Raw genomic sequence first — 16,690 nt, 5'->3', positions numbered from 1 at the left:
CGCGGCGGACGGGGAGGGGATGAAGGACGGCGAGTGTAATCAGTTGGAGCGTTGTGGAGTGTATGTCAAAGACGATGCTGCCTGGGGGTTGCTAAGGAGGGTACTTAATGAAGGGACGCCGGGGCTATGTGGATGAAGAACGGCGCGGTATAGTGGTGGGAATGTGAGGGAAGAGTAGATGTCATTGTGTAAGCGCGGGGGGGTCATCGAATGTGTATAGTTTCGGTGTGCAGTTGGTGGTGAAGGTTATGCACATGGTGCAGAGGATATGCTCGTGGAAGTAACAAAGGGAGGTGGAGGGGAGAAGAGAAGTTGTCGGGATCATGCTAAACCCGAGAGGCATGGTGTGGCCAGAGCGTGGGTGGTGGGGTGGGGCGCGGGGCGATGCCACGATGGCGCATGACCGTGTCGCTGTCCAGCGTTAACGAGTATGCCGAGGCTTTCCAGGCCTCTCTGAAGGGGTTCGTTTTACGAGAAGGTAGAGTGCAATGAAGCTAGCCATCGTGCCCCCATGGAGATTGAAGCCGTTTGCTGGCAACCTCAGTATGCTGATCCGTGGCGAGCCCGCGCCAAGCAGATTCACGACGGGGGTCGATGATGCTCGGAGGAGGGGAGTGGTGAGCGCGCGTGCCACTGTGCCTGCGGTTAGTTGACAGGCGCGAGGTGGGGGTCTTTGCTAGTTCCCTTTTTTTTTCGCTTCGTTCACCGCGCTCGTCGGAGGATGCTGTTGCGTGGCACAATGGCTGCGAAAGGAATAGACGCGCAAGCACGAACGCGCCTAAACACACACACATATATATATGTTCATGTCTGCCTGCAGATGCACAGTATTAGAAGCGCAACTGTGCAACAGTGCCAGAGGAGGGAGCAGCATAAAACAACGCAACGCTCGGGAAACACACGCACACGCACACGAAAGAAAAGCGCACCTGTACCACAAACGCGAGCCGTAGTAGGAGAGTAGACGCCGAAACTCATTCATGTGGGAAAACGGTGCGCCTGTAAGGGGCCTCCTCTCGGCCGTGACCAGCCAACGAAGCGTGGTGCACCGCTACGCGTTCTCTCAACGTCCATGCTTCCCCTCCCCACGCTTCAGCTTGTTCAGGAAGTTCATGGAGGTGGCCGTGTTACGCGCCATCGCGGCAAAGATGGTTCCGAGCGTTTCCTCCTCTGCTGAGCCTTCTCCGGCGGCTGCGGCTGCCGTCGACTGCCGCGAGGGCGTCGCGCCCGCGCCATCGCCGCTCGTTGCCGTGCCGTTCAAGGCCCCACCACCAATGGTGGAGACGATACTGGAGAGGGAAAAGTGGTTGCCGGCGCTCGGCGACGCTGCCGCGCCCGTGTTGGGTAATCGTGATGTCGTCAGCGAAGCAGCTGGGTCCCGCGTGAAGAGCGCGGCAAAGTTTAGACCAACACCGCTGGCGATGGAGGCAGTCCCGCCTGCCGCCCCCGTGGCGCTGGCGCCAGAGGAGACGCCGGTGGAGAGCGCAAGTGACGCCTCGCGCTCAAAGTCCCGCTTCGTTGCCTCCACGACGCCACGCTTAGAGAGGGTGGCCACCCACGCACGCACATCCTCGCGCCGCATCCCTTTGAGCTCCACCAGACGGACAAAATTATGAATCGACCGGTTCTCCGGCAGAACAACTTCGTAATAGACGTCGATGAAAGCGTCAGTGCGCGCGTCGACCTGGAGCACCTTGAGCGCGCGATTTAGCTGGTCAAACTCTTTGCGCACCAGTCGCGTGTACCCCGTCAGCGCCGACGCGACGAAGCGGGCGGGGTCATTGTAGTTGGGCAGCTGCAAGAAGGTCTTCTCCAGCACCGCTGCGTCGACACGCATGCAGCTGATGCCATCATCCGGTAGCCTACGGAGGCGGTAGAGCGTGTTGCCGTACTCAGGGATGCACGACGCTGCCATCTTGTCCAGAAGAAAGCGCAGCGCCGTTGGCGGCAGCACAGCCGAGCAGACGAGGAATGCTTCATGCACGGCCGTGATCATGCCGCGTACAAGCTTTGATTCATCAGAAGCGCCGCCGCTGGCCGCCTCGTCAGCGGCTACGCTCTTATTGGCGAGGAAGCCGCCGTTTCCGTAGTCCACCAGTAGTGGCGCCAACTGCAGCTCGAGCCCGTGGAGAATGGACTGAATCGATCGTGTGTAGACGGAAGAAAAGGCGTCTTTCACCTCGTCGAACCCCACTTCCCGCGGGGGCGCCTCGCTGCGCGCGCACACCTCGTCACCGAGGTCTTGACTCGTGGATTGACACAGGTCAGCCGTGTTCAAGATGATGCAAGCGCGACGTCGCTCAAGGGCGCTGAGGGCTGGGCTGGGCAAGAGCGCGCCCACGGCTTGCGCAAGCTCGATGAGATGGCGGCGCCACACCCCGGCCATCTCGAGGAGAACGTCCTGCTGGGCAATGCGCAGCGCCCGTTTGAGGCTTTCCTTGATGAACACGAAGATGTCCTCCACGATGGGCAGGTAGGTGCCGCTGCGCGTTTCCTCTTCAACACTGTTCCAGCCGGGACAAAGCGAGTCGCCGCTGCCAATGAGCGGCTGCGCAAGGGCCTCGCACATGAGTCGGTCTTCGTTCTGCACGAGAAGCCCCATGTGCTCCTTAAAGGCGGAGAGGATCATGCCACTGTATTTATACACCGGCAGCTCTTGCTTGCCGGCAAACTCCTCCCTCCACATCATCGCCTGCGTGAGGTCGCGCTCCACGTCGATTGTCTTTTGAATAACGTACGTGAGAACCACCACGTCAATGGTGCCGGCAGCCTCCCTCAGCGCATCGTCCAGCTCTTGCTTTGTGTGCAGGCAGAAGGTAACGCATAGCTCTTGCGGTACACACCAGTGCCGTGGAAAGACCGTCTTGAGGACGGTGTCGTAGCGCTCCAGCAACCCGCGCAGGAAAACGTAGCGCCGCTCCGTTCGCTCCAGCTTGGCCTCGTCTGTACCGCGTTTGAAGCGCAGCGAATAGGACTCAAGCACCTTGTCGATGAAGCGGTCCCGCAGCTTCTTCTTGCTCTCCTCTCCCATAAGGTCCACCACGGCACACGCCTCCGCCATCAGGTTTTCGTCCATCGTCTCCAAGTTCAGTTCACCAAAGACGGTATTGCGGATGTAGTACTCTACCTGCCGGCACAGCTGGGCCTGCTTGTCCCTCAATTCTTTCACCTTCGCGATGCCCTTCATCGCCTCGAACATGGCGGAGAACTTAAGGGCCTCTTGCAGAGCATCGCGCGTTTGTAAGAAGCGCCGTTTTTCAAAGGAGGAAGAGAGCACCTGCAGCTGCAGCATCCACAGTTGCACGGAGCGCAGCGTGTTGATGCTGGCGGTGAGATTGGTTTTGGCCACGTCCAGCTCGCGGATGTTCTGGCAGAGACCCTTCACGATTTCCTCACTATCCGACGCCTGCGCCTTGATGTCCGACACGCGCACATACAGCTGCGCGACCGCCTCCTTCGCGCCCTTGAGATCACTCTCCGCACTCGTCGCGTTGCTCGCCTGCTGCTCGACGGCCTTCAGAAGCTGATTCTCCGTCTTGCGGAGGCGCTCGTTTGCCTCATCAAGAAAGGCTGGCAGAGCACCGAGGCTCGCCTCGTCTGGAAAGCGACTGTTCAGGTACGTCACAGGGTCGAAATCGGCAGCGTCCAATGCGTCGCGCGGCGGACACACCTCCGCCATGGCCCGCTCGACGGCTTCGCTGTAGTGCACCGGCATAGCTTCAGCAAGGGGCAGGACGGTGGCAAAAGGGGTGGTGCTGTGTGTGTGTGGTGGTGGTGATGGTGGTGATGGGGACGGCAGCGTCACGTGCGCGCGTATGCCCTTGTCGTTTTGGAGTCTTTTTTTTCCTGGTCTCCGTGTGCGCTTGCGTTTGTGTGTGACAGTGGCGGCGAATATGCTCGGCGGGTGTTTTCCGGGCTGAATTCGTCTCTGCATGTATGCGCAGAGCCCAGCCGCAGGGCTATAGGAAAGCAACCTTCAGGCAATCCAAGCGCCTCGCACGCCTGTGGGGTGCGTATGCGTCACGTATGTGCCTGTTTGTATTCAATCGCGCGCTGCAGCTAACGGGGAGCCGCATAGGAGATGAAGCAATCAAACGAGGGAGGAGATGGAAGCGGAGGGCGGCCGAAAGTGTGTGGGTGGGCCGTCCATGTAAGACGGGGTGTGCTGTGCACACACTCACGCACCAGTTAGTATGTGTGTGTGTGTGTGTGGCTACGTGAGGGAAAGTGAAGCGGCACAAAACGAGCAGGGGAAAGAAAGGTTCGAGCGAGAGGATACTACAACAGGCATTTTTCTTTTTGTCTTTGTGCGGTACGACATCGGCGCTCATGCGCACCAAATCATCGATGGGATAGGGTTTTTCCGTCTTCGCAGTGGATGTAGAGGGCCGGCCATCGCCAGTACAACAAAGAGGAGATTTGCTGCTCTTCTGAGTGAGCAAACCGCTGCGCCGTTTCCCCCTCTCCCACCCATCGGCAGCAACTGCGTCTCAGCTTCGAGGAAGCGCTGCCACACATGTTGGCGTATTCGTTTCAGGTTACGAATATGGTGTCATCACTTGGGGCCGCGCCGCGTGCGCCGAAACACGCGCGCACACACTCGCGCACACACTCGCGCACAGACAGACGTCGAGCTCACACAGCAACTGAGCTCTTTCTCGCCTTCTCTCCCTATCCCTCTCCCGCGCCTACCACCCGAGGGAGAAGACAGGCTCGCCGCAGCAGGGACGACAAGCACGAGGCGCACAAAGTGCAGCAGAGGAGCCATTCCTCCCCCCTCCCCCGCCGCCTCTACCCCATTGCATATACATACACACCTCAGGACGCGTGCGCTCTCCTTTCCCTGATGACCGCCGCCTCGCTGATGGGAATGGGGAGGAGGAGGAGGGTGAAAAGTATGCGGAGCGATAGCGGGCCTGTGGGCGTACAGGCTCGTGAAAATGGCCACATCGGCAAAAGCAAGACGATTACGGTTATTCGAGGTGCCGCCTCGCGAGAAGAGAAGGCTTTCGTGCGCGACGAGGGAGCGGAGGAAGCGACGGATTCCGTGAAGCGTGCCACACTCTACACACGCAGCCCCCTTTTTGCCCCCCTCCCTCCCCCTCCCTCGAGCTTCAACACAAAAGAAGAAAAAAGACGGCCACAACACATCAGAAATGGAGCCGCATCCCCCCTCTCACTATTTCTGTGTGAATGTACATACCTTCGCCATCCCTCCCCTTATCCCTTCCTTACAGGGAGGCGGCGTAGCTTAGCATCATGCGGTTCACCTCATTCTGCACGTGCTCCTTGTAGTCGGCAATGTCACCATTGAAGCGTTTCGCTTGGCCCTTCTCGACAATCCAGATCTCATCCGCTATCTGCGCCAGGAGCCGCAGGTCGTGCGAGACGACCACCACGGCACCCTCGAAGCTGTTGATAGCATCGGCGAGGGCATCAATGGACTCGATGTCCAAGTGGTTCGTTGGCTCGTCCAGAATGATGAAGTGCGGTCGCCTGAACGCCATCCAAGCGAACACCACTCGCGACTTCTGCCCGTCCGAGAGCGTCTTCATCGGCGTCATCTGTGCCTTGCCAGAGACGCCGAAGCGGCCCAGGGCACTGCGCAGAATGGGCGGCTGCGTCACCTCCGGGTATTCCTGCGACATCCACTCCAGCGGCGTCAGATCCATGTTAATCTGGTCCACAAAGTGCTGGTGAAAGCGGGCCATGACGCAGTGGGCATTCTTTGCAACATACCCCGTGGTCGGCTCCAACTCGCGGCACATCAGCTTTGTCAGAGTCGTCTTTCCAGCACCGTTGGGACCGACAAGGCATATGCGGGAGTCCATATTGACACCGAGATCGAGGTTCTCGAAGAGGGGTGGACGACCCGGGTAGTTGAACGAAACCTCGCGGAACTGCAGCATGGGCGGCGGCAGCGAGCCGGCGCACGGAAACTCAAAGTTGATGCGGCTGTCCTTGACTACCGCGTCCGTGAGGCCGCCACGGGTCATCTTCGCCAGCGTCTTCTCCTTGGACTGCGCCTGACGGGCAAGCTTCGCACTACCATGACCGAAGCGAGCGATGTACTCTTTCATGCTCTTGATTTGGTTCTGCTCCCACTGATACTTCTTCATTTGGTTACTCTCTTTCTCCTCGCGGGTGATGCAGTACTGGTCGTAGTTGCCATCGTAGCAGTTTAGCTTCTTGAGGTGCATGTGGCAGATGTCTGTGCACACGTTGTTCATGAAGTCCTGCGAGTGCGACACCATGAACAGCGTCTTCTTGAACTTGCTGAGGTAGTTCTCGAGCCAGACAACAGCCTCGATGTCTAGATGGTTTGTCGGCTCATCCAGCAGCAGTACGGTCGGGTTGACGAACAGTGCCTGCGCCAGCGAAATGCGCATGCGCCAGCCGCCGGAGAACGCCTTTGTTGGGCGCTGCTGCATCTCTTTTGTAAACCCAAGACCGAAGAGAATCTTGCCAGCACGTGCGGCCGCCGTATCGGCGTCGAGCTCGTCGAGCCGTTTGTAGATGTCATCCAGACGGCTTAGTACGTGCGGATCCTCCTGGTCGCCGAGTGCCAGGTCCTCCATCTCCGCCTCCAGCTTCTCGCGCTCCTTGTCGACAGAGAGGACGGCGTCCAGCGCGGACATGTCAGACGCCTCCACCTCTTGAGAGACGTAATAGCGGTCGACATGCGAGGGAAAAGGAATCTCGTGGAAGCCCAGCACGCGCAGCAGCGTCGACTTGCCGCACCCGTTCGGGCCCACTAGGCCGTAGCGGTGCCCGCTCACCAGGTTCAGGGTTGCGTTCTCCAGGATGCTGTTGCCCTGGTAGCTGATGTCGATCTTTTCTACGAGGATATCGTTGACACCTTGGCGGTAGGCGGGGTTCGCAAAGGACACCATGGCGCCGGAGCTGTGCGGCTCCTCGGTGGCCGCGTCCAGCTTCTTGGCCGCGGCCTTCTCGGTTGTCGGCGAGCCGTTGGCGGCCTCCAAGTTTTCTCTCACATCCTTTTCTGCACCATCGTCCGCGTCGGCAGCGGCGGCGGCCTGCTTCTTTTTGAGGTACCTCGGCTTCCCCATGGTGCCTTCGCTGACGCTTACGTCCACCCAACTTCCTTGATGAGAGGCCTCCCTCCTTTGACAGGCAAGTGTGTGTATGTGTCTGTGTGTGTATCTGTGTGACCGTTTTCTAGGAGCGCTGCACGAGAGTGGGGAGAGAGGCGAAAACTGCACACACAGACCGCGGATGGGGGTTGGAAGGCGGGGCGCAGGGGGAGGGGGGGTGGAGCTGAGTTCTTGGAGAAGGTGGTGGTGAAGTTAAGGAGGCGGTCGTGTTGGGGATCTCGGTTAACTTTTGATTACTGGCGTAGGTGAATCAGGAGGAGGGCCATCACCAGTGTGTGTGTGTATGTCAGAGTTCGGGTTATGCATATCACTCTTCAGCGCGGAGAGCGCGAGCCGAGAAGAGAGTGGGTGGACGATTCCTTGTCGAGCGTGCCACGCGAGGTAGGACAGCCCCTCTCCGCTACACCATCACGAAACACCCCATGAATGGAGCGCGCCCCTCCTTGGCGTATGCACATCAAACGTGAGGCGGCGAGTGAGAGGACAGACACACACTCTAGAGCGCTACGCTCCACCATTGCGCGCATCTCGCCGCACATGCGCGCCCGCGCTTAGAAGCAAAGCGGAGGTCTGTGTTTGTGTGCGTGCGCCAAATCAGAGTATTCATTGACCACCGCACCACTGGAGAACGATCTGTCCCCCCTCTCATCCTCCTCCCCCTCCCCCCAACTCGTCTCTTCTTCCAGGTCTACCCGAGCACGGAAGAGCGGTGGCGTCCTCGAAGAGGAGGAAGCGGAGGAGTGGGGTGGCGTCGGGCGGGAAAAAGCGAAAGTGAGGGGACACCACTGCACGCGATGAGTCCCCGCACGTCCGAGTTCAACAGGGCGGCTTGTGCGACCCGCGCTACAGGATACGGGCGATTTCCACTGTGGTATAGAGGAAAGCATAGCACAGCGATGCGCCGGCACTCGTGGTACACTGCGCCTGACCCCTGCTGTGGGAGTCGCACGACCAGACGGCGGGCCGTCAAGGCACTACACCACGACAGCATCCAGTGCTGACAAGAGAGGCGCTGTACCTGGGGGACCAACTAATGCCAACATGTACAAAGCAGGCCCTAAACCACGCGCGCAGTTCCCTTCCCATCTCACACAGTGACACCGTCGGAGGACACCTCTTCCACTGGCCGTTGGTGCTGCTCGGCCATCTTCACCTTTTGAGCTGCCGCTGCTGCGGCGCGGCGCTTCTGCTCCTGGTCGATGGCGCGCAGTCGCTTCAACTCCTTCTTGCGCCGCCCCGGGAGATCTTTGATGTAGGAGCGCATCGCCATGGGAATCCAGCGCTCCGGATCAGGCTTGCCCTCCATGTTCTTCGCAGGTCGGCGCATGGGGCGGCGGCGGCCGCCGCCGCGCTGCGGCAGGCCACCACCGCTGGCAGCGCCTTCCTGGTCTGCCGCCGTCACGCGGCGGTACCCGAGTTCGTTCATGACGGCGGGGCCAGGATTCTCGCGCACCAGCGCTTCGATCTCCTTCTCTGAGGGCGCGACGCCGCTGTTGCTTCTGAGAACACTCAGAGCCGCGGCGGCGTCCGCGTCCAGGACGTCAATGACGCGCTTCGCCGACGTCACGTCCGTCTCGGCAAGACACATAACCAGCAGCGCCGTCACCTCGCGATCCTTTTGCAGGCTGAGGTCAGCGGCTTGCGCCGCTTGGAGCAGCTGCCCTACAGCGGCGTAAAGTCCGCGAGTCATGGCAAGATCGTGGAGAGCCCAGAACAGTATCCTCTTCTTTACAGCGGCAGAGTAACCGCCCGACGTGGCGGTGAGCCGCTGGCGCAGCAGTGCTACGGCACCGTCTACGTCGCCAATCTGAACACCCCAGGAGGCCATCGTCATGACAGTCGTGGGACGCTGCGCCAGCGCGGAGTCCTCCAGCGCCTGCAGCGCCTCCAAGGCGTGCGTGAGGTCGCCGTCTTCGAGGAACAGCTGGGCATTGACGAGCTGCATGAAGCGATGGCGCTTACGGCTTTCCGCCTCCGAGCTGTCAGCGCCCTTAAGCCGGGTAGCCCGCGCTTCATAGTTGCGGACGCATTCCTGCACATCACACCCGCAGTCCGCCGCGGACCTGGCCGGTCTCGAGAGCGATGACGGTGGGCTCGCTGGGAGTGCCTTTTTCTTTTTCAGCTCACGCACGGCCAGCGCGAGTCGCAGCGAGTGGGTCAGTTCACTGTCTGGATGTGTCTTCTCCATCTGCTCCACTGTGCGGGCGCAGCGATCGAGGGCGCCTGCACGCAGCTGCAACAGGGCCGTGTTGTACTGCACGGCGAGGAGCTGCCTCGAGGTGAGGCGCGATACAACCTTGACGTGCTGGGCCGCCTTGAGCATGCGGTGCGAGTCAAAGAAGTCAGCGTTGCGCTGCAGGGCTGTGTGCAGAATGGCGGCGACGGCGCTCGTGATGGCGGAGCTCGGCTTGTGCCTGAGGATCAGGTCCACAATACGGCGTGCTTCTGCTTCGCGGTGAAGCATGAAGGCGACGTATGCCTGTTGCACCCAGTTGCTGCTTACCTCGTCGAAGAAGGAGCGCTCCGGCGAGGTTTCAATGGAGCGGCCGCCGCCGATGCTCGCCGATGCCACGAGTGGAACGCCTAGCTGTGCTTGCAGCACCTCGCTGCCGGCAGCAAGCGCTTCTTGCAGAGAGCGGAGCTTGCTCTTTGGGAAGGCGGCGGCGCACAGCTGCTCTGCCTGGATCAGAGTCGCCTGCGCGCCTTCGTAGTTTTCTGCCTCCACTTGCGCGGTGGCAAGATTAAAGAGGAGGTCAGGTGTCTTCTCGTCCGCTTCATCACGCACGACCGCCGTGACCTCCTCCGGCGCGCAGGCGGAAAGCGAAGCCGTGTAGTTGGTGAGCAGCTCCTGCTTCTCCACCTCGTCTTGGTAGGCGCCCTCGACCAAGAGGGTCGCGTACACGGCAGCCGCCTCGGCGTACTCCTCGAGGTGGTAGTGGATCTGGGCGAGCAGGTGGCGGGCCGGCGTGGGCATGGGCCCCTTTAGTTGCCGCTGCTGCTCTCGCAGCACCTCCCTAGCCTTGGTGTACTGCATGAGACGGTAATGACAGTACGCCTTGTGAAGGTGAAAGCTGGTGCTGTTTGTAAAAGATGTCTTCTCGCACTGAAGACTTTCCAGCACGCTCAGCGCAGCGTCAAATCGCCCGGTGTGGATCAGGGCGACAGACTTGCACTGCAGCGCGTACACATGGTTGGGCTGCACGGACAAGATGCGTTCCGCTGTGGAGGCGATTTTGGAAGCCTGGACACCGTCAGACGTCGTTAGCCTCCGCAGCGTCTTCTCGAGCCTCGATACCTCGGACATGGACGCCGGCGAGCCACTGGGGGAGGGGCGAGCCGAGGTAAGGGGAAATGGCTAAGGGGAGCGACCAAAGGGCAGGACGGCAATAGATGCTGCAGTGTAAAACGGACTAAGCCTCGCAAAACGCTTAGCTGCTGTGTGCCCGCAAACGTGAAAAGCGCGCGTCTGCGACAAAGAGAGAGGGCGAGGGAGGGGAAGGCAAAGGAAAGAGCACCAGAAGGGGGGAGGGGAGGGAGGGAGGAGGCGAAGCTATCTGAGGAGGGGAGGGGGAGGGGGAAGTAGTGAGGGTGGCGGGGGAGGGGTTGTAGGGATGGTGCAGAGGAGGGCAACGCATACGTATATATGATGTATAAAGCAACCGCTGCGAGCACTCGACTTCGTTGTGACGGCCGCCAGTTCGAGCCAAGGAGCGGTGCTGGGCAGACACCACGCGCCGGCCGCAGCTCTTTCGCTGACTTGGCAAACACGAACAATGCCCTTTGTTTAGGCATGTGCATGCGGGTGCGCTCCTCCTCCTACTCCTCCTCTCGGACGGGGGAGGTGAGGATTCGCGGAAGAAAGGCTTGTGGCTGGCGATCGCGCCTGCACGACCGTGGGCGCGGGACAGGGTTGAAAGCGGGGGACGGAGCATCCACGACTTGTTGACTTCCCCCTCTCGACGCGCTGCATGTATTGCAAGCCTATAAGCCCCTCTCATCTTCCTCCCCTACTTGCTGCTGATCAACAGAACCGGCCCATCGCGTCAGGTGTGCACAGAGAAGGAACGGAACGACTCAAAAGTGGCGTGTGCGCCACTTGTCATTCGTGATGAACGTGCCCCACCGGTTCGGCGCGACGGCCTGCTCCGTGTTCACGTGACGGAGCACCTCCAACTCACGCCACTCCCTCCACCGCGGCGAGCACCAGCGGCTGTATTGCCCGTCTCGGTAGAACATGGCGTAATGCGCCCCAAACTCCTTTTCTAGCATGGCGGAGACCATGCCCCACAGCAGATGGTAGATTGTGAGTGTCCACAGGACATTATACCAGTCGAGATCCTCCGTCACACGGCCGAAGACCGTTGGCAGCCACCGATTCGCGCAGCCGCGGCGCGTCCGCTTGTACTCCCACAGGGCCAGGCGATAGGCTCTGCTACGCGCTGGCAGGTAGCGGCGCGACACTGCCGTGCACACTGCCGTGCCCAGCATCCAGAGCGTCATGTTTGAAAGCGTCGATTGCATGTTCACCTGCATCACTGTCTTCTTATTTTTGCTCCACAGCGACTCGGAGAGTAGTAACTGATGCGTGAAGGTGATGGCCGCAACGGGAAGGGCAATGAGCGCGTTGCGATTCAAAAAGCCACACCAGCCGCGCCCGTCTGTGACGCGGCCGCCAAGCACAAAGGTGTTGCAGACGAGGGAGACGCAGAAGGTGGCAGAGCCGGCAAAGGCGGCGCAGCGAAAACCGCAGCACACGGTGCACTTGCGGCGCGGCTCGTAATCGTGAAACGGCTCTACCGGCGCACGCGGTCGCTGCGTCTGACCGAGCTCCATCCTCCCTCCTACTGCGTGTGTGTGTGGGCTCGTATGAGAGGAACGAAGGGGTGAAAAACAGGAGAGGCAGGCAAGTTCACGAGGGGTGCTTAAGCGGTCGAGGACCGCCGCCACCCGTGCGCGCCGCTTCGGAGCGTGCGATGTGCATTGCATGTCCTCTTTCTCTTTTCTCGCCCCCCGATCACTCTGCGCCTCGCTGGAGAATGAAGTGCCTCTCGCTTTGGCCGGAGGACAGAGACGCGTGGCAGGAACCGCAAAGGGGCTATGAGGGCACGGCGACGACCCGCTTCCAGGAATGGGGTCCGGAGCGAGGCAGCGGCAAGAGAGTGAGCGCGCACGCGCCCTCTCTCGCGCGCGCGCGCTCCGTCACAGCTGAGAAGAATCATGTGCGTGTGCCCACTCAGGATTACTCCCGCCATAAGAGCGGTAGCGAAACAGCAAGTTGCGGTGGTGAGAGGAGGAGAATGGGCTCGGGGCAAACACAGCAACAAGCGGAGGCTCACACCGTGAACGAACGCGAACGGCAGCAAAGAAAAGGGCACACAACCACCCGAGCCGGATGAGCCGCGTGCATTGATGTCTCCGAGTGTGTGTGTTTGTGTGTGTGCGTGTGTGTAGCGTCGCCTTCTCCCCTTTCCCTATTCATCCGCGCGTCGATGCCCATGCGAGTCCTTCGCCTGCACCGCTGAGCGACAAGAGGAGAGCGACCCACTACCAAATATACCACAAGAAAAATAAGAGCAATGCTAACCCGCCATACACGAGCCACGCGTCCGCCTCGTTCCGCCGCACAATTTGCAGAATAGTTGTGTTTGACACGCCCAGTGTTTCGAGCAAATCGCCGAGCTTGCTACCCACGCCACCGAGCCGGCGACCTTGATCTTGCAGGGCAGCAAGCACTTCGCGGCTCTCCAACTCCATTGCCTGCATGCGCTGACGGGCGTACTGCAGGCTTTTCTTCTCGCGCTCCAGGTGGTCCATCGCTTCGTAGTTCTGCCGCTGCGCCGCTGCGCCGCTGCCGACAAGCGACTTGAGGCTCGACGCGTAGGTGGTCTGCATCTGTGCCTTTTTGGCGTAGCGGTGCAGTGTTGTCTCGATCAATCTCACCTCCGAGAGCACCTGCTCAGCGCGTCGCCGCTGCAGCGGTGTAACGTTTTGCGAGCTGCCAGCACCTGCGCGAGCGTGTAGGCTGGCGTCGCTGGAGGAGACGACGGTAGAGCCGGCGAAGCCATGCATCTTTCCCTGCGCCAAAGGCCGTACGCGATCGGCGACCTCGTGGATAAGTCTCTGGGCCAAGTCATAGTCGATCGCGGTACCACGCTCAGCTTGCTCACCAAACGTGCTAAGCGTCTTCAGTGTCTCTTTGGCCTGCCGGAGCTCTTTCTCCACAATGCTGCCCGCGTCAGCGACTGCTGCCATGCGGACCACCACCGTGCGCCTAATGTGCTTCCCCGACTGCGCGTTTGAAGCGCACAAAAAAAATGAGCGCCCGCCGTGAACAAAATCGATTACGCACGTCTACGCCCACCCACCCGAGTAGCGGTGGTGGCGGTGCTTCGCAAACGACAGCAGCGGCACGTCACCTCAGCCGTGCGTCTTCGTTTTCCTCTATATCGGCCTTTGTGGTATTTTGGTTGAGGCGCATGCAGAGAGGGGCCGTTGGCCACAGGAGCTTCGCATAGAGGTCGAGAGACTCGGTAGCCCACCCAGACGGGCCTGGTGGCGCGTCTGAGCGCCACCTCGGACGGCAAAACAGGTCGGGGAGAAGAGGGGGTGGGGACGGCGACGAAGAAATCACCGTCGTCACTGAAGGAGAAGGGAGGGGGTGGTGGATGGGTGGGCGATGCCGGGCAGGGGTGAAGGATGATGCCATGGAGGAGAAAAGAGGGGAGGGCGGAGGGCGCTGCCTCCAGTGCGGGCGGGGAAAGCAGTGACTCCACATGTCCACACACACACACACAGGTACACGCCCGCGAGCACAGCCAATCATAATCATTTACTCGCTAGCGTTGTGTTGCGACATATCGCATGACCATAAGCAACTCAAAGGGAGAGTGGTGGTCGGGGGAAGGGGGTAGCCGAAGGCCCAAAGTACACGACACGGAAACAACCAGGCGCTGGCGTCATGATGTTCACGCCCCGCCTTCCTCTACCCCTTTCTTCCTCTCCCGATGCACGTCACTGCCCATTGACAAATGCGCAAGCGGAGGAGATGTGCGCCCACGCTACCTCGCTGATCATCGCATGCTTTGTGTGGCGTTTCCTCCCTTCCTCTTTCTTCGGCGCAACGCTCACGCTGTGCAGCCCGACGAAGGTGTCTCGCTATCCACACACGCGCACACACACACACATGGATATTGGGCCCAGGAGCCGGCATCACGCATCCGTTCCACCCTGACGCTCACGCTCCGTCTCTCCTCTGCTTCGCCAAGTCTTGGCATTCCGCGTCCCTAATCCTTTAGGTACAAGGTGAACAGGAATAGCCACACGCTCGTGGTGAGGATGGTGCTGAGGTACATGAAAAAAATCACACGCGCGTAGTCGCGAGCATGGTAGTTGTGCGCGGAGCAGATCAGCGTCGAGTCCATGGCCGACGGTGAGATGATGGCGACCAGCGTCGCGAGTAAAAAGGGCTTCTCGTTCGTCATGACGCCTGTCTTCACCAGAATATGAAGGAAGAGAAAGCAGACGGATGGGATAATGACGAGTCGCATCACCACCGTGTACCAAATCAAGACGAACTCAGGCCCCATCTTTGAGGTGACCCAGATCACAAAGTTTTTGTTGCCCTTTCCAAGCGGCGACGCGGAGACGTCGATGATGGTGCCATCCTCGTTCGCAAGTGGCGTGCCGGATGCAGCGGGGGACGCCGCCGCCGGCAAGTTCTTCGTCAGGGAGGCTGTGCCGTTACCGGAGCGGTTGGCCCAGATGGAGAAGCCCACCACGAGCAGTTGCAGCGGAACGGCGCCCTTGCCAACGAGGGCCAAGCCGCCGACGAAGGGCTCACCGAGGGGGCTCTCAGCCAGCCACCGCAGCGGTGGTGTGAGGGAAATAAAGATGGCGATGACACTGAGCAGCACCGTTGGCGACTGGAATGACTTGAGGGCGATCAGGCCCAGGCGCTTGAGGCGGACCGCCGTCGGCTTGACCTCCGCCGCACCATCGGTGCTCGTTTCACCACCCACCACAATCGCAGGCGACCCGGGCGGTGGCGTAATGGGCTTATCCTTCGCGTGCGCCGGCCGGTACCAGCCGAGCTGCTCCCTTGCTGTGGCAGCGCGCGGCCGCGGCAACGGCACCTGCTCTTCGCTGTCCTCGAGGCCAGGGTTGTGACGTGGAGCCTCAAACGGGTAGGAGACCCTGCCGCCCTCGTCGTTGGCAGCCTCGCCGCTGAAGCCTATACTCGTCTGGTGCTGAGGCCGACCGGCCAACTCTTCCTCCTCGCGACGGGCTTCCTCCAGCCCAAGTTCCCTCTTCTTCGCGAGTTCGATCATGGGGTCACCGAGAGCCCAAAGGCCTACTGAACAGATCACATTGTACAGGAAGACGTACGACTGCGCGTCTGCGACGGCAGCACGTGTGAGCCAGTCGATACCTTTCAGGTTAAGCAGCACGCTTACCGGGAATGCGAGGCCGTTCTGGAAGGTGCTGGCAAGAACTGCCACAGCATGGTACTCCCTTGTGAGGAAGATGCGCACCAGCATGGATGACAGGAAGCCGAGCCCCATCGAGAGAAGTGCGAACAATGGTGCCCAGTAAAACTTGCGCAGCCCCTCCCACGTCACACTCAGGCACAGGTTCGAAAACAGAAGACACGGCAGGAAGACCCTCATGGCAACGTAGCTGAGCCCCGTCAGGGTTTCCTCCAGGTGGGAGAAATTCCGCGAAACAACGATGCCGGCGATGGCGCACAGCGCGATCCTGCCCACCGCCGTGGTGGCGATAAACAGTACGCCCACGTAAAGGTTGACCATTTGCCTTTGCCTCCTCCTCTCCCTTTCTCTCTCTTTCACCCGTCTCCTTGTGTTTTGTTTTGTTTTGTTTTCCCCTCTCCGTGCGACCCGTCGGCGTGGGTGATGGACGATGGCAATCGCAGTTGTCGAGACACTCCGCCCCCTTCCCTCACCCCCCCTCTCTCCTCTCGTCCCCGACCGGAGAGGAAAAGAGCCCACTTCCTCGTCGAAGAGCGATCGATACCGGCAAGACGTCGGGCAGAGAAACTTCTCCTCAAACGTGCAGACGTGTAATGCCAGCCTCAGCAAAGTAGGATTGTAATAGGAGAGCGTGCGAAGACGCCAAAGGAAACAGAATCCGCCAAAATATACTAATAATGAGAAGCCACGTGCAGACTGCCGAGGGAGGCCTTCTCTCACGTCTGGGCAGGCACCGGCTCTTCTTCTCCGCCCCGCTCTTCGCTCTTTTTTTCGCCCTACAGATCTTATAGTAGATCGTGCGTGCTGGGTGCCTCGGGGACGAGGAGCAGCGACGGCGCACGTGAGTGTGGTGGAGCTACGGGCAGAGCAAGGTGCCTACCGGGACAATCGATCAAGCAAGCGAGCGACGAAAAGAAGAAAGGAGCTTCGTGAAAAGCGAACCGCCGCTCGAATCCGTTGTGGAGGGCTCTCGCGAAGATCCGCGGTACGCTGCGCAGGCTCAAGAAAGGAGAAGAGACACCACGTTTGCCCGACTTGGGTCGCTTCTAGTGCTGCACCCTTCCACTGAGATCCCCTGCACGAGTGTGT

At 60.3% G+C, this 16,690-nt stretch overlaps 6 protein-coding genes across 6 annotated transcripts; all 6 read right to left on the bottom strand.

Moving 5' to 3' along the window:
* Nucleotides 1-1,063: 1,063 nt before the first annotated feature.
* LSCM1_06271 (uncharacterized protein) lies at nucleotides 1,064-3,715 on the bottom strand (the record flags this gene model as incomplete). Its single annotated transcript, XM_067323702.1, has 1 exon — nucleotides 1,064-3,715. One exon carries the CDS (start codon nucleotides 3,713-3,715, stop codon nucleotides 1,064-1,066), a length of 2,652 nt encoding a protein of 883 aa, XP_067179331.1.
* A 1,516-nt stretch (nucleotides 3,716-5,231) lies between these two features.
* Nucleotides 5,232-7,070, bottom strand: LSCM1_06270 (uncharacterized protein; the record flags this gene model as incomplete). The annotated part of the gene is made up of 1 exon (XM_067323701.1): nucleotides 5,232-7,070. The coding sequence occupies one exon, from the start codon at nucleotides 7,068-7,070 to the stop codon at nucleotides 5,232-5,234; it is 1,839 nt and encodes a 612-aa protein (XP_067179330.1).
* A 1,132-nt stretch (nucleotides 7,071-8,202) lies between these two features.
* LSCM1_06269 (uncharacterized protein) lies at nucleotides 8,203-10,419 on the bottom strand (the record flags this gene model as incomplete). Its single annotated transcript, XM_067323700.1, has 1 exon — nucleotides 8,203-10,419. One exon carries the CDS (start codon nucleotides 10,417-10,419, stop codon nucleotides 8,203-8,205), a length of 2,217 nt encoding a protein of 738 aa, XP_067179329.1.
* A 770-nt stretch (nucleotides 10,420-11,189) lies between these two features.
* LSCM1_06268 (uncharacterized protein) lies at nucleotides 11,190-11,948 on the bottom strand (the record flags this gene model as incomplete). Its single annotated transcript, XM_067323699.1, has 1 exon — nucleotides 11,190-11,948. One exon carries the CDS (start codon nucleotides 11,946-11,948, stop codon nucleotides 11,190-11,192), a length of 759 nt encoding a protein of 252 aa, XP_067179328.1.
* Nucleotides 11,949-12,659: 711 nt separating this feature from the next.
* On the bottom strand, nucleotides 12,660-13,367 carry LSCM1_06267 (uncharacterized protein; the record flags this gene model as incomplete). The annotated part of the gene is made up of 1 exon (XM_067323698.1): nucleotides 12,660-13,367. The coding sequence occupies one exon, from the start codon at nucleotides 13,365-13,367 to the stop codon at nucleotides 12,660-12,662; it is 708 nt and encodes a 235-aa protein (XP_067179327.1).
* Nucleotides 13,368-14,398: 1,031 nt separating this feature from the next.
* Nucleotides 14,399-15,922, bottom strand: LSCM1_06266 (uncharacterized protein; the record flags this gene model as incomplete). The annotated part of the gene is made up of 1 exon (XM_067323697.1): nucleotides 14,399-15,922. The coding sequence occupies one exon, from the start codon at nucleotides 15,920-15,922 to the stop codon at nucleotides 14,399-14,401; it is 1,524 nt and encodes a 507-aa protein (XP_067179326.1).
* Between the last annotated feature and the right edge of the window lie 768 nt (nucleotides 15,923-16,690).

The sequence above is a fragment of the Leishmania martiniquensis genome, chromosome 19 (assembly GCF_017916325.1).
Source record: "Leishmania martiniquensis isolate LSCM1 chromosome 19, whole genome shotgun sequence".
Taxonomy (NCBI): domain Eukaryota; phylum Euglenozoa; class Kinetoplastea; order Trypanosomatida; family Trypanosomatidae; genus Leishmania; species Leishmania martiniquensis.
The sequence above is the reverse complement of the archived record's forward strand: the minus strand, read 5'-3'. Positions and strand labels throughout refer to the sequence as shown.